This window comes from Gymnogyps californianus, chromosome 12 (assembly GCF_018139145.2).
Source record: "Gymnogyps californianus isolate 813 chromosome 12, ASM1813914v2, whole genome shotgun sequence".
In the NCBI taxonomy this organism is placed as follows: domain Eukaryota; kingdom Metazoa; phylum Chordata; class Aves; order Accipitriformes; family Cathartidae; genus Gymnogyps; species Gymnogyps californianus.
Window position 1 is genome coordinate 4032218 of NC_059482.1, and position 20646 is coordinate 4052863.

The 20646-nt window shown below is 46.9% G+C and overlaps 1 protein-coding gene across 1 annotated transcript in view; it reads right to left on the bottom strand.

Annotated features, from left to right (window-relative positions):
- The window catches only part of ATP2C2 (ATPase secretory pathway Ca2+ transporting 2), a 28411-nt gene extending 11108 nt beyond the window's left edge, over positions 1 to 17303 (bottom strand). The window contains exons 1-13 of the mRNA XM_050903793.1: positions 17205 to 17303; positions 10357 to 10467; positions 8912 to 9028; positions 7019 to 7108; positions 6902 to 6937; positions 6747 to 6808; positions 5443 to 5551; positions 5213 to 5362; positions 5052 to 5120; positions 3906 to 3981; positions 3595 to 3661; positions 2215 to 2339; positions 132 to 229 (exon numbers count right to left, since the gene is read on the bottom strand). Coding sequence (XP_050759750.1) covers positions 132 to 229; positions 2215 to 2339; positions 3595 to 3661; positions 3906 to 3981; positions 5052 to 5120; positions 5213 to 5362; positions 5443 to 5551; positions 6747 to 6808; positions 6902 to 6937; positions 7019 to 7108; positions 8912 to 9028; positions 10357 to 10467; positions 17205 to 17303 — 1209 coding nt within the window. The remainder of the gene's footprint in view (positions 1 to 131; positions 230 to 2214; positions 2340 to 3594; positions 3662 to 3905; positions 3982 to 5051; positions 5121 to 5212; positions 5363 to 5442; positions 5552 to 6746; positions 6809 to 6901; positions 6938 to 7018; positions 7109 to 8911; positions 9029 to 10356; positions 10468 to 17204) is intronic.
- Between the last annotated feature and the right edge of the window lie 3343 nt (positions 17304 to 20646).

Genomic DNA, 20646 nt, shown 5'->3' on the forward strand with positions numbered 1-20646 from the left:
ACTGATGATGTGCAAGAAACTGCTTTGTTTGGGACTGACTCAGCATCCCTCCTTTGGGCCTAATTGAACTAAAAACAAATTGGCCCGGCTCAGCTTGAACAGGGAAGTCTGTGTTACCGCCTTGGCCATACCTCTGCCTGGAGCCCATCCGAGGTCACGAGCCGAGTCACCGTCATCTCGTTGGCTGTCAGAGTGCCTGTCTTATCTGAGCAGATGACATTGCAGCAACCTGATGCAGGAAAGTTTTTAGTCAGAACTAATAAATAATGCAACTGAACAATGAGATTCAGAAGAGGCAGAATGTTTCCCTAATGTTACTTAAACTGCACCAGTGAGAAAAGGGAGAAAATCCCAAGAAATGGATGAGTTTCCTAATAGGGTGTTGTAAGGAAAGGTTTTGAGTGTACGTCAAGGTATCATGCACATAATTTGGATGTGAGATGTAGCAGGAGACATCTGAAGAGGGCCACATTGTCTTGAGCATCATATGGTGGGCAATCAGAGAAGGCACTGATCTCCAGGGAGCTGATCAATGTTTCCGAGCTGCAGTATCACACAACAGAACAGCTGCTATATTCTGAAAAGACATATCAAATTCTCACTCTGCCACATACTTCCTCAGGCGGGCCATTTAACCCTTGCTTCTCTAAATCAGGAATAACAGTCCTTCCCTGCCCCACCAAGGGACTGTGAGGGTAGATGTGTTAAAGACTGTTACAAAAAAATACTTAAAAATCCACAGCTAATAGCGGAAGCTGCCCCACTCGTGCTCTGCTTTGTGACAATCCTGCTTCAGTAAAGCACGTTTCTTCCAGGGCCCATTTACACCACAATACAGCAAAGGAGTGAATTAGCAGAGTCACCACATTCAGGCTAGTTTCCACTCCCAAGAAGGGGAAAAATGACTTTAATGCAAAAAAGAATCAGACTCCAGCTCCTTTCTAAGTCTGAATATCTTCCTGGCTCTGGAGATGACCACATGGCTTGGGCACAGACCTGGTGAGCATGACGACCACCAGGTAAAAGCCTGGAGAAAATAAAGCAGATTGGGCTGTGATTAAATTAATTACAATTTTGAAGGATTAGCACAGAGCAAAGCTATCACCTTCAATATTTTTAATTATTTACAGTTAATGACTCAGATAAAGAAGAAGGATTATTTTTCTCCTTTTCAGAAGTTTAACAGACATGGCACAATTAATGTGTGGGAGAGTACAGTTTTTGCCGTGCTTAGGCTGTCTTGCAGAGCACCCGGGCATCTGGCAGTTACGCCTATTTGGGCGCAGCCCTGCCAGAATGAAATTCTTCATGAGATAAGGCCATTTCAGATGTCCTGGGTCAGGGCAGATACAATAAAATAAGGGTGATAAAATTCCTTAACTGCAGAACAAACAAGGGCAGTTCAAACAATAGCAGCATTTCCAAGGGAGACAGATTTTAGCTGAAGGATCCGGCTACTCAGCAGATATTTGCAACTGCACGGGCCAGGCTTGGCATTTAGTGTACTTTTTAATGAGTGGTACTAAATGCACAACATGTCTTCTCCTTCATATAATGGCCATACTGACCAAGGTCAGAGTAGCAAAGCCTGGAATAGAGTGACCTGGGGATGAGGGCCAATTTGAAGATAAGGAAAGGCAGAAGAATAATTTCATTACAGTTCGTTCTGCCCTGCAGTTGTGAGGATGGGCTGGATGCCTTCTCAAGGTCCTCTCTGTCCCTATTTTCCATGACCCTCTGGATATCCGGGAGATGGCCACACAGGCTGCAGAAGGGCAAATGGTTTTCTTTATGCCGCCAGGCTCGACTTGAGGGGCTGCAAGACTTTTTAGCTAGACACTGAAGAAGTGGACAGGATGGACCTGCAGGATGATCCCACAGAATAGGAAGGAAGGAGAAACCAAGCCTTTCAACCCAAGCAGGGCATGCATGTCTGCAGAGGGGCTCTGCTCCCCATCGGCCAATGCCATGGGTTGGCTTGCACCATTCCTAGCACCTGCCTGTGTTAAAATCACTAAAATAAGGGAAAAGGGTGAGGAACACAGGGTAGAAAATGTATTTAAGTCTGAGTGGGTTGCTCTGGCCCAGTAAGCACATTCCATGTTTTGTTCTTTTTTAATCAGACCAAGGCTCGCTTGGCCAGCCCACTGCTATTCAGTTCAGATTTTGAAGCCTGGAAGATGACCAAGCTGTGTGGCCCCTTTGCAGCCTTACCTAAGGTTTCTACTATGGGCAGCTTCTTCACAATCACCCTTTTCTTGGCCATCCGGAGAACGCCCAGCACCAGCGTGACGGTGACCACGATGGGAAGGCCCTCCGGGATGGCAGCCACTGCCAGGCTGGGGACAGCAGAAACACAACAGCTTCAACACAGGGGTCAAACTACAAATACCGACCAAAACGTGCCAAAGGGACATTTCCATGGGGTGAGTTCTCCTGCTTATACGTGCGTATCCTGAGTGGGAGGGTGCAGAGCTAACCATTGGGACTCCTGGCACACTGTAAATACAAAAGCAGGATATTTATCCAACCCTTCAACTTTTTTCTGGATAATGAGAGCAATTACTTTTCTTCTTTACATTAGCAAAGAGCATTAATTTCTGGCTAAGTAGGGATTTAGGAGTTGGATTTGATTTCATTTATTTAACTTTCTGAAGACGGAAGTTGAATATTGCTTGGCGTCATGGCTCACACGTTAGCTACTGGCTCCTGGCCACACGCAGCCCCTCATCTCCTCTCTTACATGTGGGTACAAACTATGGCGGGACAGAATCAGCTCCCAAGATGTCCCCGTGCTGCACACACTGAATCAGAGCAACATCAAAACCTGCAACACCTGACATGCTAGAAAAATCCAGACCCCGTCTGTATCTGTGCCTTAGTTATTCCTTGGGTAACTCTGAACACTTCCAGGTATGTGCAAAAAGCAATCAAGGAGGACTTTCGAAACCATAGGCTGCTCTCCAAAACTCAGGCTTAACCACTTTTCTTTGCTACTGCATCCCCCTAGGAGACAGGAAGGTGGGCACCGAGCCGGTTTGCTGTCTGTTATCTCCTCAGCTGTGGTTTTATTTTTATTTCCATAGAAAACTTTTTTGTTCTTTTTTTTTTTTTAAAAGGATTGATTTTTAGAGCCATGACAACACCAAACAACAGGTTTTATGGGTACTACTAAAAACACATGGTTTATTATGTTTGATTAAGAGGTTGTGCATGCTTTTTATGCCATATAAAATGTACATTCCTATCTTTAGACGTAAATCCAGTAAGAACAGCAAAGAGTAATATTTGCTGTTGCTACACTCCCACTAAATTCATAGTACAGATAGGAAAGGACATTCACAGCAGGATGAGGTGGAAGTGCCAGTGTAGATTTTCAAAATACCAATTTCCAAAATTAAATAAACCCGCAAACTTTTTTTTTCCCTAAACTCTGTTGTAAAGCTCATATTAATTTCACCAATGCAAGATCAATACATATTTATGAAGGGTCTTACTCAAGTTCTCTTTTGTAAAATGTCCATTGTTTTGAACAGGGAATTCGGAGACATGTTTCATTAGAAATCAAAGAGAAAGGTGCTCTCCAGTCCTCACCTAACTCCAATCGTGAACATGCTGAGGAGGTGCTTCCCTTGTAACCAGCCAATGAGCATTATTAAACCTGGCGGGGGAAAACCATCTGATTAAAAAACTTCAAGAAATTCATAAATCTCTAACTTGCTTTAGCTGTTGTTGGAGAACTGAGCATGCAGTGAGGCCCCCAAATCTCTCCTTCAGGGTGTCTCTGCTTGAATGCCCGAAGTTCAGGTAACCCACATCAAAAAGTACTTTCGGAAAAAGTGGCCCTGGAGCACAGAGAGCTTTCCCAGCTGACCACGCAAGTATGAGCGCTGCGTCCGACTCACCGATTATGCCAAAGGAGAAAAGAGTGAGTTGCTTCCCCAGTCTGTCCATGCTTTTCTGGAGAGGTGTTTTGGGAGTCTGGAAACATTAGAGAATAGCTGGTTTTCTTTGCTTGTTAGGTGAGATGAGAAGATGATGGTCAGCCCAGAACGACTGACCTACACGGTCCTGGTTATCATTACTGTGGTTCCTACAGCTGCCTGATATATCCCAGTGCTTACCCGTCCCAAACCCCCAACACAGACTGTCCCACAGGGAGAGAGAGTCTGCCTTAATGCACTCAAGACAGGCAAAAAAGTGGGAGAAGAGGAGAATTATATTCATTTACAGCTGGGGAGCCAAGGTAGAGACAGACTAAGGGCTAAATCTGGGAAGGACCTTAGCGATCGAATCCAGGACTGGATAATGTATGTGCAAAGCCTCTGGGACAGGGATAAAAAGTCTGGACCCCCATCCCCATGGTCCGTGCTCTCCTCTCCAGGCCAGGGTCACAGTCTCTCCGTGACCTGGCAGACCTGAGCAGACCCTTCTCCTCCACCAAGCCAGCTCAGAGCGACCCCAAGCTGACGTGCAGGATGGACCCTGGGAGGTGATAGGGTTTGGGAGGTCTGAATTTCAGGCCAAGGAGGGTACCAGACCCGAGCTCCTGTTCTGCAGCAGCACTTTGAAGCACTGCAGAGCATCACAGATCTGCATCAGCGCTGCAGATGCATCACAGAATCTCGCATAGTGGTTTGCTTCTGCTTTCCTGTGATTTCTAGTGTTAATGGATCAAGAGTTAACTAATTCCTAGACCCTCATCTGTATTAGTTCAGAGATCTGACCCACAAAATTTTGGCACGTGTAGAAGTAAAAAAATTGATATACCTCATGGAAAGTGCGTGTGTGTGAAATATAAAAAGAAGAAACCATGATGTTTAGGTGACTACAAGGTTAGAAACAAGCTAAATATCACAAGTCTGGATTTAGAAGCCTAAATCCTGCTTGTAACCTTCTTTTTTGGATACAGCACTTCGATGTCCCTCAGTCACACAGGCATTTTGTAGCAGAAACAGAAATGAACACAGTGCATTAACTCTTGGGATCGCTCCTGCTCACAAACTTTCATCCAGAACATCCACCATTTCCACAGACATAGACTTCTTTACCTCTTCAGCTTGCATCATTTTGAATACCTCTCCAAACTGTGAATTTTCACCCGTCCCAATAACTACGCCCTGAAAAAAAGGAAAAAAGAGAGACAGGGATGAAAAAATCTACAGATTCTGTAGCTAATGTCGAGGAAAAGATCGAAGATGACAGGACTCACTTTTCCCTTCCCATATCGCACCAGGGTCCCCATGAAAACAACATTGCTCAGCGTGGTTATGTCTCCAGCTTCCAGTAATACACTGTCAGTCTTGTTGCAAGGCTCAGCTTCTCCAGTAAAACTGGATTCATCCACCAGCAGATCTGTAACCTAATCAAAAAGACACATTTCTGGCACCGTTAAGACAAGAAATTTCCAAACCAGGCTCTTGTATGTATAGCTGTGTTTACCTCTATCAGCCTCAGGTCCGCAGGAACCCTGTCGCCAACAGACAGATAGATGATATCTCCAGGCACAACCTCTCGCGCTAGAAGATGCTGCAGTTTTCCTTCCCTTAGGCTACATGAGACAAATGGAAAAAAGAAGATAGGAAACCAGGCTGTGAGGTTTTTATTCCTTCTGCAGGCTTGGGAATGTGACTGGCAAAAAAGCAAGAGCCCTGCCCCAAAGAGCTTCCAATGTAAATAAGAACATAAAATCTTCATAATGACGAGGAGAGATGATTATGTTCAGTTTGGGCTCAGTTTTAATGCATAAACAGATGGGCAGGTTACAGATGACTTGCATTTCAGCCAGTGACTTAAACAGTACTTACACAGTAGATAGGAGTGACAAGAAGATGTGCTTTCCGTGGCTTACACTTTAAATAATGAAATGCAGATTCTTTAACCTAAAAAGAAGCTTTTTAAAGCTAGAACTACTGCTGGCATTTCAATATGTATTAAAAGTACAGCCTTTCAAGTGGTTAGATGATTATGGCGTCATATCATAAATAAATAAAGAACAAACCGTGGCATTTATAAGATCCAAACCTGGGTGAACTTTGGACCAGAAGAAAACCCCACACTGCTTTTGCAGCACAAGGTTTCTCTGAGCCTCACAGCTTATTTATGTTGGCCGTGACAAAACTGATTTGCAAAGGCATAAATAGGAAAAGTGTTTCCTGTAATCTAAAGCATTGATACCGAACATCAAAGCAGCCAGGGAAGCGGTATCTGATACACCCTACGACTGCTCCATGGGCAATGGCGTGGCTGCGCTCGCCTGCGGCCAATCTGCACCGAAACGCCTGGTGTGCCGGTACCCGGCACATACGTACAGCAACGGGCAGGCGTGGGCGAGGAAACCCGGCCCATGTACACCTCTGCTCATACGCTGTTTTGTGCCAATCTCTTGGGGGCAAAACTACCCTAAAGCCAAAAAAATATGCGGGTGAGGTTTTTCCTGCATGGGGAGTCAGCGACACGCAAGAGGCTGCAGGGACACATATGCGGGGTGTGGAACGGGATGTTTCTGGGACCCTCCTGTCTCTCAGCATTTATTCAATTCCACTGGGTGCCTACTTCAAAAAAAAAAAATCAGTTTTTCCATCCCCTTTCACTGTGACTTACAGCTGCACCCACACACGGTGCCACCCCTCCAGAGACCGGGTTCTCATTACGTGCATGACAACCTGAAGTAATTTTCTTCACCAGTCGGTTCTGCCCTCACAACCCAAACCCCGCTAAAACCCACTGAAGCAGGCATGCCTCACCAGTTGCACTCGGGGGGCACCAGCTTGTTAAGTTCTTCCAGAGATTTTTCTGAGCGATATTCCTTTTAAAATGAGAAAGGAGAAGAAAGCCAAGTTACACCAGAGGGCTCGCTCACGACAGCCCCGGCTGCGGAGCCGAGCTGTGGCTGACGTACCTGAATGAAGGCCACAGTGACCACGATGAGCACCGCCTGCGAACAAAGAGGCGTTACAGGCGTGGCACACCAGCTTCAGAGCGCGAAGGGTTGGGTTGGAGGAGAGGTACCACCTACCATGGCAATGCTCACGGCATCCTCGTATTCTTTCGTGATGACGCTTACTAGAGCGGAAGCCAGCAACAAGAGAATGAGGGGATTTTTAAACTGAAAAAAAAAAAAGAAAACAGACTGCAATATAAAGTTAAGTATGGCACTGACGAAGCTGAGCTGGCCTCAGACCTCTTCAGGAAGGATTAGACACGCGGTTTGGCTGCAGAGATCCTCCTTGCTCATGACAGCAGCATCGCTTTGCCCAGACAGAGCGGGTGCAGCACCTGTGGCTGGGCTGAAGCCGGATCCTGCACCCGTACAGGGGACAGACGGCATCAGGGATCAGCAGGACAAGGCAGAGGCTCACACCAAAAGACACGAGTTGCCTCTCTTTTCCTCTGCTTGCACAGGCAAGGCGTGCCTTTGCAGACTTGCAGCGCAGGGCTGACTCTAAAAGCTCCTTGGAGGCAAGATAAGAACGAACAAAAACTGTATTGTCTTTTTAGAATTTGAAACCAGAAATCCTCTTCCTTTTTTTTTTTCCTTTAATTAATCTGCCAAACTCTGCACTGTACCCAGCACTGCGGGAGTCAGATCCTCACTTTTTAGCACAGATTTTAAGGAGCTTTCTCCTACCTGAGAAAGTTACAGCTCTGTTTAGCTAATGTGGGAATTGACATAGGGGAATTAAGTCAGGCAAAGGCAAGACTGCCTGTTCTGGGTAACAGGAGCATAGCGATGCACAATAGGAAAGCCAACGTTTAAATTTATTCCCTCCTGAAGCCAAAGGTGAAAGCCCCCTTCATTTCTCTTTAGAAAGACTGGGCTGAAGGGGATGCTTTACCAAAATAGCAGCTGGAAGAAGCCACATCAAGTGGCTGCTGAGGGACGGTGCTCAAGTGCAGAGGTGTGAATGGTGTGGGACTGCAAGCAGCTCTTCCAGAGAGACTGACAGGTTGTGGAAGGATCAGAGATGTGCTGAAGAGTTCATTTGGTGTCCCCGTAGGAGAAACAACTTGTTAAGGATGAGCAGAAAAAAAGCACCATCTCACTTTTTATTAAGAATAAAAGAATCCTTGAAGAGATTTAGTGATGATCACAAAGTGCTTAAAGAATATTGATCACACAGGAAAAAAGGAATAACCCATTAAATAAAAATAAAATCTTTCAAAACAACTAAAATCTTCATGATCCAGCTAAGCAAGAAGAAAATCAGTCAAATTCCTGGTTGAAAATAAACAAACAAAAAAAAGAACCTTCTTGTTTGATGAAAAGCTCTAAAAGAGAGGTGAAAGATGCATTAAATACTGATGAGAACCAGTTAATAAAAGCAAAACTCAAGGATAACTCAGCTGGGGAAAAACAAGATAGCAAATACCACACCTGGCTTTTTGGGGGCAGCTGATTTGAAATCACGGATCTTCACAGCGCATGGCACCGTGTGTGAAGGTATCCGTTACCGATATATTGCATTAGAGACACTAACACTCACCTAAGCTCTACAACTGCCTCTGCTTTGCTGGAGGTTTAGGGCTTTCCTTCACTGGGGTAACTGAAATCAGAGTGGCTTTCCTGGTTCTCCTCAAACCTTTCATGATTTTATCACTTGCCTTAAAGGGAATAAGTATGCTCCAGAAATCAGGTCACTGATCTACGGCTTTTGATTTGTTGGCTGTGTGGAGATAAAAAGGTTTATTTTTATTTTAAGGTGTTATCTTCGCATTAAATGACCCCGCATCTGAATCTCACAATGGCTTTCCCAGGGGAACAGACAGTTTCTGTACCTGGGGCACAGCCTGTTCCGAGGCGGAATCTGTGGAAGTAGAAACCCTGAATATGTCAATGTAGAAACATGCTCAGGCCAACTCAGCCAGGGGGTTCTGCCAGGACATGAGAATCTGTGTGGAAAATCCTTACCTGGTCTAGATATTTCTTCCATATCGGCTCTGTATTCTCTACTGAAAATTCATTCCAGCCATGTTTTAACCTGCGCTGTAGCACAGAAAAATCAGAGAGTCCGGTTTGTAAGTCAACCTAGAGGGAAGTTAAAAAAAAACCAAAACAAACATTACATATTGTAGAACAGTTATAGAAAACTTCTTAAGGCAAAGTTATGTTAAAAACCTGTAAGTAGACTGGGCAAAATGTTCACGGTTCGGTTCCCTATAAAAAAATAAATCTATCCACTGTTTTTCTGTTTAGGTATTTATCTTTGTTAAACTATAAAACTTTACCATCAACCATCACAGAAACCCATAAAGTAAGCACAAGTTAATTAAAAAAAAAAATATATTTGCACAAGTGAGAAACCATATAATACATGACAAATTAGAAATCTAAAATAGTAAGGGAAAGAATTGATTTCTGGTTTCACTGTACATTTAAAGAAAAAATAAAAATAAAAATACCCTGACAAAATTCAAAGAGAACAAACGGAGAAGGAATAACATCTATTTTGCCTGGATTTAAAAAAATAGCAAGGTCAGACACCAAAATATTGCTAAGCATTATAGCTTTCCCTCATCATGTGGACTCAGCCTTTCTAAATTTCCATCTATTTTTCATGCATGGGGTTAAGCATGAGTTATAACATCGGATTGTTTCTTTTCCCAAGGGCAAACTCCAGTGCAGATCGAGTAACCGGAGTTTCCTTCCCAAGCTCCAGTGTCCCTCCATCCACACTGCGGCTGTGGGGAAGCTCGAGTGGGGCCGGGGCAGAGCGGCCGGTCCTGCCACCGCAAACATCCCTGCCAGGGCTGATCTCCCCACTCTGCGAGGGCAAACAGCTCTCAGCACGAGCTGAACCAGGCGATGGCCACAGCTTCGTTGTTTGCTTGGGGTAGGGATGGCGAGGTGGATTTATATCTAACAATTCAAGCTGCGAGCAAGCCTTTGAGAAGTCGTTCAGGGCAATAAATGGGATGAGTTTTGCCTCTGAAATGAAGCCTGCCATGAAAAGCAGGGAAAAAGTGCTGCATGCATTTGCACAACGTTTTCCAAGGAGCTGCCGATAATTTGAGTGGATGAGCTGTGCAACCTGTGCCCGGGGCTCCTCCGCCAGCCTTGGCAGAGCACTGCCCGTGCTTCGTTTTCCAGGCTGGACAATTGAACTCTTTCACCTGCAGCTCACAGAGCCACTCACTTCAGTGAAATCCTTCCCCGGGACAAAGTGAAGCACAAATGCCTAATGCTGAGCCTCAGATACAGCCAGCGTGAGGATTCGTCCCACGTAAAGGCAGAGGAGTTGGGCACTCCAGGAGTTTGCACGTGAAACCAAAGACCAATTTTGCTGCTCAGTCTCTTCCCACAGTCGGATTACACAGACTGCGTAAATGTTCACAAAGACCTGTAAAAACCCTTACGTTTAAAGCTTTTGCCAAGTCTTCTTTATGGCATTTACACGCGTCTTTTGGGGGCAGAACTGTCACCTCCTTCTCCTGCTCAATTATTTTCAGTTCACACACCTCATGGGTCTGAGTAAACGAGATAAAGCAATCGTTAGGCAAGAGCACAGTTAATAAAAGCATTTCAGCATCTCTTTGCTTCTTCCCTTAATCCCATTCCCTTCCTTCCCCTTGCCGGCTGTGTGACTTCACAGTTAGCTAGAACACTTCCTAAGTCACAGTGCTTTACACCATTCACTAATTAATCCTTATTACAGCCTCAAAGCCAGGTGCACATTCTTGTAGTGGAAGAAAGGCTATTAGCAGCTGGATTACCAAAAAGAGAAGCGCACGCCACCGCCGTGGTCAGAAAAACATGCTGGGCTCTGCTGTTTGCAGGTATCCTGCCTGAGATGAACATTTTTCCGTGCTAGTGTCTCACAGCCCACTGCATACTCAATGCTCAGAGCAAGGAAAAAAAACCTTTTCCCTTGTTAAAGACATAATAAATGAACAGAAAATGTGAGCTAGAAAAATCTCTGAGCCAGTGGGAGAAAGCAAAAGTCTCCTCTGCCATCTCCACAGCTGTTTTCCTCCACTGCCGGCTCCGCAAATGCCTCCGAGCAGGACAAACCCTTCCTGCCCCATCCAGGCAGCCCGAGGGCTGTGCCAGGCTCCCAGCACCCGGGGGCTCCACACCCCAACCTCTCTTCCCTTTCGAGATCCCTCATCTCCTTTTCCAAAATGCTCTTTCCAGAGCAGCAGCATCCCCTGAAATCTCAGCCAGGCACATGATGGAGGCAGCGTGACCCCTGTTGCAGGGTAAGTACAGAGAGGGAGAAATCTCACCCTTCCCGAGGGACAGGAAAATCCATTCCCACTTACCTTCATTCATAAAGCACAAGAGCGTGTGTTCATTAAGAGAGGGATCCCGAGAGAGCGTGGTGCTCAGCCCCGGCAGAGCTCAGCCCCACGGCCAGCTCACACCCGACAGGGCGGGAGGAATTTGGCACCGGGTCCCCGCTACCAGCACCCTGGGGTGTTTGCTGGGGGAAACGTTCAGGTCCAGCTTATAGCAGCACCTGAGTAAGGGTTTGGAGGACTTCAGAGGTGCCTGCAGTGGTATTTGGAGAATTAGCCCTTCTATGAATATTCAGGTTTCTAGGAACATCCAGTGTTTTGCAATCTAAAGCCTGAGATAAATGCAGAAAATCTCTTTGGCTGTTCGCTCATGCTGGCGCACAGAATTGGTTTCTGTCTTGTGACTTCTGGAGAGCTCGTAGCAGATGAGACAGGAGCATCTCTAAGCCCTGCTCCTTAAAAAGGCTTTTTCCACTTCCATATGGTGCAGCCTCCTTTTTAGTGCTGTTTACTGACCCACAGCACAGCTGCTAACAGATGAGATATTGGCACCGACCTGCTCCCGGCGGAAACGCAGAAGAATTTGCTGTGATCCCTTGGTCTATGCAGTGCTCATTTAGAAGTCATTTTGCCCCAGGAACAACTTGCCTTCCCAAAACCCCAGCAATTTGCCCAAGATTTCCAAGGATTTTCCTGCTTCCATGTTTCCCCCACACTCGTGACCACGTTTTGCCCAAAGAACCTGCAGTACTTCTCCACGGTTTTGAGGAATACTAGCACCAGACACCACGCTTATTTCAACATTTCCTTAACAGACATCCCTAGAAGGGACAAAAAAGTCCTTCCACGTTTAAAACTGATGATTTATTCCTACTTGTGTGTCCTACTTGTGCAAATTCATCAGTTCCGTGTAACTTTGTTGACTCCCAGACCCTGCAAGACCAAAAGCCACCCACGCATCTAAGGAGATGGAAGGACTTGCTGGGAAGAAAATACAGGGCTGTCATGTACAGAAACATACCTTACATTCATTACTGTGCTGATTTGATTAACGCAGTTTCTACAGGCTCCTCTGGGCTGCTGACGGCACATGCAGGTATCAAGGTACAGCCTTGCCTCAAAGCAGTTTAAATTTTAATTAAAGGAGCTGAAGGGTGAGAAGAGACCTGGGCACGAGGGTAACATGCCTACAGTCCCCCAGAGCCAGCGGGGAAGCCAGGGCCCAGCTCTATCACTAATATTTACCTTTGAAAAGGCGTGGAGGAAACAAATGACAAAAGCACACAGCATATGGATGTGCCTGAGCCGTACGCAGCCAGCGCTGGCTGTGGATGAGTAGAAACACCGGCAGCTCCATGCTCCTTACAGGTAGGGGCTGCTGTGAAATGACCAGCTTTATTGGGATGAGTTAATTTGCATTGATTAACTTACACCTGCAAGTGATTTCCCCTGGATGAATGTGGCACAGCTTTTCCTACCAGATAAACAGCTTCAGCGACGCACAGGTTGGAAATGCATCAGCAGAGCCCCATCTCCCTCCTCCTCTGCAGAGTGCTGCCGGTGCAGAGCCCCTTTGCCTCTAAATGCATCCCACCCCATGTCTGTTAGGCACCAGGCAGTGTCCTGAGCAAACCTCTTCATAAACTAACCCCTTGTGCATTACTTTCTTTTCTGTTTACATTGTAAAACAGATGTGGGCTATCAACTTTATCCACTTACATTTTTAACCTTTATCTGTTAGGCACAACTCAAGCACAAGAGTACCTGACTCCATACAGCAGGGCAGGAGGAAGTGGAAAAAAAAAAAAATTATTAGTTTATCTATTGCTTTGCAAGATCAGGAGATATTGGAGGCTGTAAAGAGCAGCTCGTCGTGGCTGGGAGCCATGCAGCAGCCTGCCCCAGCGCACCTCGGAGCATGCCCGGCGCTGCCGGTACCTGCGCCGCTGCCTCCGCATCCCTCGCCCCAAAACAATCCATCAATTGTTGCACTGAGCAGCCCGTGCGGGAAGGAGGAAAGCGTGGGCCTTTCTGCAGAGTCCGTAGCCCTTTCTGTATGCTCTGGCAAACAGCCCAAAAGATCAGTTCTCGGGATTTCCCCCCCACCTCTGCCTTTACTGAGGTTTTGCATATTCTTTCCCCCCCATCTTATATTACTTTGGACCAGCTAACGTATTGTAATCCAGTCAAAAGTGGGCTGGGTTATTTAGTCTAAAAAGAAGCCCTCTTCTTGTATATTCTTCGTCCTTACTAAAAGAAATAAATCGAACCATTCCCTCAAAAGCCCTTTGCACTGCTTTTTTTGGTGCACGTGGCAGGCAGAGGACCTGTGTTTCAGGGGCGCAGGCAGCATGCAGAAACCAACCCAAAGCAAACCACAGCCCTGCAAGCGAGGGGCTGCCTCGCTGGGCTTCGTTATCCGAGCCCCCAGCCGTTTCCCACCCACCACCGTGGTTTCGGCTCCTCTCACACAGTTTCTCGCTCCCCCATTGCACATTTATCACAGAATTGCAGACTTTCTACGTGAAATAAAGCCTCTGGTCTCCCTGTTTGCAGATATAAGCCTCAAAATAGACACTTTGATTGTTCAAAAATCAAGGGGTTTCCAGAAAAGCTGCTTTAAAACTACTCCCTGGATTTTAAGTTACCCCCAGGGGTACTGGAGGGCTGACCCAGGCTGGGTGGGCAGTGCCCAAACCCTGGGCTCGTTGCCCCCAGCCGCACGTCCCACTCCCCTCACCCCCACTGCTCTCTTGCTCCTGCTCAAACCTGGCTTTTTTAAAAAAAAAAAAAAAAAAAAAAAAAGATCTTCCAGCTCCCTTGACTCTAAAGCAAAGCCCCTTGAGCTGAAAGACGGCATTGCCATCCCTGCAGGAAAACCCAGTCACTGCAGCTCCCAGTTGAGGAGCCTCCTCACCCACTCAAACCAGTCCTACCCATGCCCAAAAAAACCCCCAAAACCCAAGAGCTTAAGGCAACTTCGTATATAAAGTCTCCTGGGAGGGAAGTGCTGCAGCTCACAGCCCAAAAACCTGGGGGAGCTGGAGGGAGGGAGTTAACTCCTTGCCTGCTGGAAGATTTTCAGAAGCGAGAAATCGGGCTGGACACCTCTAAGGGACTGAAAACACACGTGTGTGTAAGTGAAGTCTGTGTCACTGCTGTGCGGAGGCAATCCCACGGTCTTCCTTTTTTCACCTGGAAGGAAAGCTGCACTATTTAGTTTATTTTGAGGGCATATAAAAAAATAGGTGCCTGCACGATAATAAAACTATTCTGATAAGGATGCTCTGCATATCTAGGAGGATATGGAGCCTGTTGAAAGTCTCCAGGAGATAAATGTTCATTGGTGTGAAACCTGAAAAGGAAGAAAAGCCTCAACCCAAACTGGAATAGTAATTTAGCCCTGAACGTAGGACAGGGCTGGGAAATACCCGTACTCCATCTCGTGGCTACTGAATCGTGAATGGATCACGTGTTGTGGGGGAAAGGATCAAAAGGGGTTTTGGTGAGGAGAAATGGAACAATTGCAAAGGAAAAGTCCTAGCAGCTCTGAAGAAACTCTGAAGAAGGTCTTAATGCACTAAAATCTACGACTCAGATGTGCCTGGGGTAGGAGCCAGCTCTTTCTAAAGCTAACAAGAGAAAAAGCCCCTAGAACACAGCAGGTCCCCGGTGGGTTGGCAGTAGATCTCCGTGATGAACTCTTCTCCCAGTGGCACCGTGTGTGGAAATGGAGGCCACACCACGGCGTGAAGATGGACAGATTGCCCTGGACAGTATTACAAAACCCACCCATCTCATCAGGTTACTAACTATTGGGAGCAGAGAGCTGCAGCCCCTCGGGAAATCTGCCCTTGACTGTATCCATTGGGTTCACTGGGTGCTACGGGGGTGACCCTGGTACATGGTCAAAGGGAAAAGGCGATGTGACCCATGCAGGGCACAGGTTTTTCTCTCACTTTCAAACACACATACACACACACACAGAGGTACGTGTGCTCGTGCATGTGCGTGCACACACACACACAGAGCTTGGATGCTCAGAAGAAAAATCTTGGGATGTTCTTCAGATTTCTGCAGGAAGCACACGGTTCTCATAAACTGTAAATCAGCACCACAAAAATTCCCTGTGATTCTGAATGGGCCACTGTAGAAAAAGAGTTGAAACCGTATACGGCAGAGTCTAGACACAGGCTGTGCTTGTGCTTTGATGTGAAAGTTAACTGTTCTGCCATCTCCAGATAACACCATCGCCAGAGCCTGTGAGCTGGCCATCACCTCGCAGTTACCAGCACTGGGGCTTTTCCTTCACAACCGACAGTTTGTGTATTTATCCTGGCTTGAGTCCCACCAGATCACCTGGACTCACATCTTTAAGGCCCAGGACAACCCTTTGACCAAAATACTTAAGATCGATAAGATTGAAAGTGCTCTGCAACTATTTTCAAGTAAAGAAGCAAAATACCATCCTTAGAGGAAATGCGAGCCATTTACCAGCCTAAATCATAACCTGAGAATACGTTCTTGATTTATCAAGTTCCTGTTGTCATTTCGCATTGCTGCCGACTTCCTACGCCTGCACCAAAACGCTGGTCGTTTCCCTGTCCTGCTATAAATGTATCATACCCTGCACGGACTAGAGCTAAAATTCAAGAAGGGTTTATGTTTGGAAGTAAATATGTATCATTATTTCTTTTGGTGCAACAGAAATGGTACCACCAAAGAACACGTCAGACTAACTGCCAGTGGCCTCCTGCCTATGTATGATCAGAAATCTCAGCTTCCCATCAAGGCAAGATTACAGATACTTTCTGTAACCTCATCAAGACCTTCCTTTCCTGGGATTTTGATCTATGTTCGAGTAGCGTAGAGCAGCATCGCACAACGCGCTGTGTGGTGCATAGGGTAAGAGTTCAATGTCTTTCTTCTCCCTGTAGCACTGACCAACCCCCATACTGGAAAGATGAGACTCAGAAGAGAGCAGAGGATTAGCTGAAATGACATCTGAGAAAAGACCTCAGTCAGACAGTCACCGAAAATAACATGAATATCTCAAAGTGTGTGGATGGTGCTTGTTGGGACTGAGGGCTAACCCCACATGCTGAAGGAATTAGACAAATCGGGTCTACATGAGAGGGCACCCAACCAATCTGTCATGTGGGAGAAAAAAATGGGGCTTGAGAAATGGAAATCCCTGTGCTGAGCAAACAGGATAATAAGATAATCCCAGACCTGAAGGTTTTGTGGCGAAAAAACACGGAGAACAGCAAATGTGTCACCTAAACCACCACTGGCCACTCTTTGGTCCATCTGCACCGAGGAGAGGTAGGGAAAGCAGGGAAGGGGAAATCAATGTTCATACACCAGCATTTTTCAAGAAAAGAAAGCATATTTCAAAGCGGACTCTGCAGGTCTGAGCTAAAGCTCTTCTTGGCCATTCGTTACCAGTAATGACTGCAGCAACGGCACAGAGGACAGCCGGAGGGTCACAGCCCATCCACCCGCGATGGGCACCGGTGGCAGGGGGTGCCCCTGGGGACAGGGTTAGCCTCGCTTTTTATTTATCCTTCTGCTGAGACAGCATTTGCATTTTGTGCAAGCACTCCAGAAAGCCTCACACAGCGCCCGTGGACCGCATGGCAGTCGCTCTCCTACGCGTTTCGTTAATTTTGAACCTCCTCAGTCCAGAGAACAGTGTTCCTGGCCAGGACTTTGGTCTAAGCTATACGTCCTGGGCGTATCACATAGAAACAAGTATCCCCATCTCACCGCGCTGCCTGGTAAACATCATTAATCTCGTCCCCTGTTGTGCAGGGAACAACTCGGAGCAGAGAGAGGAGAGTACAGCAGCAGCAGCAGCAATATCAAGTTACCGGTGGGACAAAGCAGACAAAGTAGACAAAATTAACCCCAATTACACAAACTATTTCAGCAGGTCCAGGCAAAGAGGCATAGGCAATCCTCACCTCCTCTTCCGGCTCGCTGCTTCCAAGGGGCTTATATTTCTGCGCGAAGCGGCAAAACGACCTTTTCTGGAAGAGTTTGGCGAAACCTTCTTCTACCATCTTCGCTGCGCAGCGGTGGGAAGGGCCCCGGGGGCCACCGGGACGGGGCCACCCGCTGCCGGCAGCGCTGGCTTGAATTCCCCTGCAAGCACGGGGCTCTGGTGACAGGCAGGGAGAGGCAGCGTTTACCTGCCGCCAAGTCACGCCTTCGGCCGCAGGTGCCGGAGGGAGGCTGCGCACCCGTCGAGCAGCGACGCAGGGTGCTTCGCCCATAAAGCCCTGCCAGGGGAAGGCTGCCTGTGTTTAAGATCGTGGCTGATAGAGGAGCGAGGTGGCCCTACGTGTGTGCACGGCCGGCACCCGAAGAGCAGGTTGAGGTCTTGCAGCTCTATGTTTTCCTCCCCCTCTGAAAAATCGCCGCGGGAGGAGCGTCGGTGGGTGCCACATCTTGAGCAGGCAGATAGGGAGGTTGTTTTGCCGAGGCTGCTGCGTGCAGAGGCAAGACAGGTTACACACACTGCCGAGCCTGTTTGTAAACTTCCAGGCTGGAGAAATCCTCCTTGAGAAACGCTTCAGTCAGCATAATGCTGGTATTTATAGGTATTTACACCAGGGAGAGGGCATAAATGCGTGATGTGTGAATTTGTGGTGCTCCTTTATTAGAAAACCACAGTCTTTCACTTGCTAGAGGGGTGCACTTCCATGTTGGATCTCAACATATGGCTCAAGTTAACCAGTTACATCCTTTCTGAAGATTTATAGCCACCTGTCAGGGAGCGTCGTGCTCTGGTTTGCACCAGGACACCTACATCCTCCCCCAGGCATTATGACCACAGGATTCACTTAGGCTTAAATCGTCTCTAAGGTGTAAACTATGAGATTAAGATCCTCCTTTGACAGTAAAAACTGCATTGAGGGAATAAAGGCCATTCCCAGTCAGAGAAAAACATATATGCAATTTTCTGCAGGAGAACAGTTTTCTCCTAGGACATCCGGGTGCCAACTTCACAGCTCTGGAGCAGTGGAGGTGGTGACACCTGGACCATGATGGGGCCAAGCGCCCAGACTCTCACCTGTGTGACAGCCCGTGGTACCCAAAACCTGGCCGACTTCCATCAAACTGGTGTTTTCCCATGGAGCATACCAGTGTCGCCTATTTACATCTCCCAGGTCCCACCAGCTCTAGCAAAAGCTGATGAGCCCCGTGGGACACCCCACCAGCACAATGTAACCAGCAGCTACAGATAACCCACTGTGTCCCACTGAGGCGGTGTGGAGGGAGGGCTTCTTTCCAAACTGAGGAGAAAATGACACGATTGGGGAACACCCTGCAGATAGCCGAGCTCTCGTAAAACACAGCTGGGGCTTCCTAACTCCCTCGGCTCCTGATTGAGAAATGCTTTCTTAATGACCCAAACTGGATGCGTCAGGCAGATGAAGGAAGTTCCTGCATTGCTGCAGCAGCCCTCCTTCCCATGGGAAAATATCCAGGGCTAACGCTGGGCACTGATTTTCAGGCAGCTCACATCCAGGCCCTGCCCAGGGTTTAGGTAAGGTGCTCAGCCAGGGCTCACAGGCAGCCCAGGCTCCCAGAAGTATAGAGAGATTTAGACGTTATCGAAATGTATGGGAATTAGGTGGCAAAACATCTCTGAGCTCACATATATGCTTTTGAACTGGTCCCCTCCTTCTGTAGCTTTTGTAAGGATCTGGAGCACAGCCAGCTGGCTCTGCCGCAGTCCTGATAAGGCAAAGCAGGCACTGCCTGGCAAGGAAACACATTCTTCTGTTCATCTGAGTGTGTTTGTAGTAGTCATAGCCTTGGGATCATATTGAGTCGTTCCTCGTGTGTCTGATAGGAAAGTAGAGAAAAACATCTTCCCCCTCTCTAGGCAGGTAGGAAAAAAAATTTCCTTGGTTTTGTTCTTGCTTTTCTCATCCCAAAACCTCACTTATCGTCCATGAAGCCGGCATACGGCAAGGGGAGCTGCCACCCGCGAGGAGCCCGGGCGTCCCGGGGCTCTGCCGTGTGCAACGTGTACGTGGACTGCGCAGCCCAAGCGCTGCTGACAATACGGCTAATTGAGCAACAGGCTCTCGCTGACGGGTTCCTTATTTAACTTCCTCCTCTTGGCAAAAAGCTGCTGCTTGTGGAAACACATGTAGCTCAGTGCTGTGTACACAATCCGGAGAAGAACAAAATCCAGAATCTATGCAATGTGGACACGGGCCAAGACGCCACATCCCAGGTTGGCGTGGAGGCACTCCCTCCCCGCCTCGGTTAGGGAGGGAGAACGATACAGTGAGGGGTACGACAAAAACACCGAGACAAACAGGACATAGAAAGGAGAAATATGAGTTGATGAGCATAATAACGCACCTTAATAATTGGTGTGTTGTGGTTTATTATCCAGCAGACCAGCAGCCCAGGAGAAACTGTACTGGTTGGGCTCAGGACCATGGCCCTGTCTGTCATCTTTATGTTCATTCAGTCCTGTAACGTGAAATTACATTTTAGCACCAATGAAATAGAATAAATGCAGAAAGAAAATGCAGTTGTTGCTGACTATTTGCCACGCATTCTGCAAAATTGCTGAATGGACTGAAGTTTCATTTTTTTGCTGCTTTTGATTTCTGCCTGTTAGGAAATCTAATGGGAAATTAATGTATTTTGCTATCATCTCATGGCTCAGAAAATGCTGGGAATAAACTGAATCAAGACTATAATGTAAAGAAAACAACACTAATACAAGTTGCATTTCTTCATTCTGGTATAAGACATAATTTTCACACTATAAAAACGTAACACAGCCCAATTACAGTACCTTTATAGTGTTTCGTATTTAATTGGATAACAAAGCTCAGGGTCAGACTCCAGTTCTAAGTAGATTATTTGGGAAACCTTGTTTTTTTCTTTTTTTAAATAGAAAACATCTGTTATGAAGATGCATACAGCAAAGCAGCTGTAATCTGAGATTACGTGAGCCCAAAAGGTTGCCGCTGTGAGGGCAGGGTGCTACTTTCAGTTCAAAATTCACAGCTCTCTCACCTGCTTCCCTCGCCATAACCACGGCTTGTCACACTTTCGTTCCTCTTGTGCCACCTTGAGGGAAAAAACCTCTGGTGCATGGGTAGAATTTCCTGAGTTTGCTGCTACCCCAAAATCCAAATACTCTGCTTTCAGGTCAGGTTTTTCCCAGGCCCCTGGGCAGAACATCTGCTGCTCCTGCTTATAAAAGCAAAGAACAAAGTTTTGGGCCACGGTTCCTTTCATCTTGTCAATGCTACTGATAAAGGCTAGGTAAAATCCTTAGGTCTGTCCCTAGGTGTGTCACCAGGAAGGAGGGGGAATTTAATTACATCTCTTGATTTCTGTTTGCACAGCCTCCGCTGCTTAAATTGG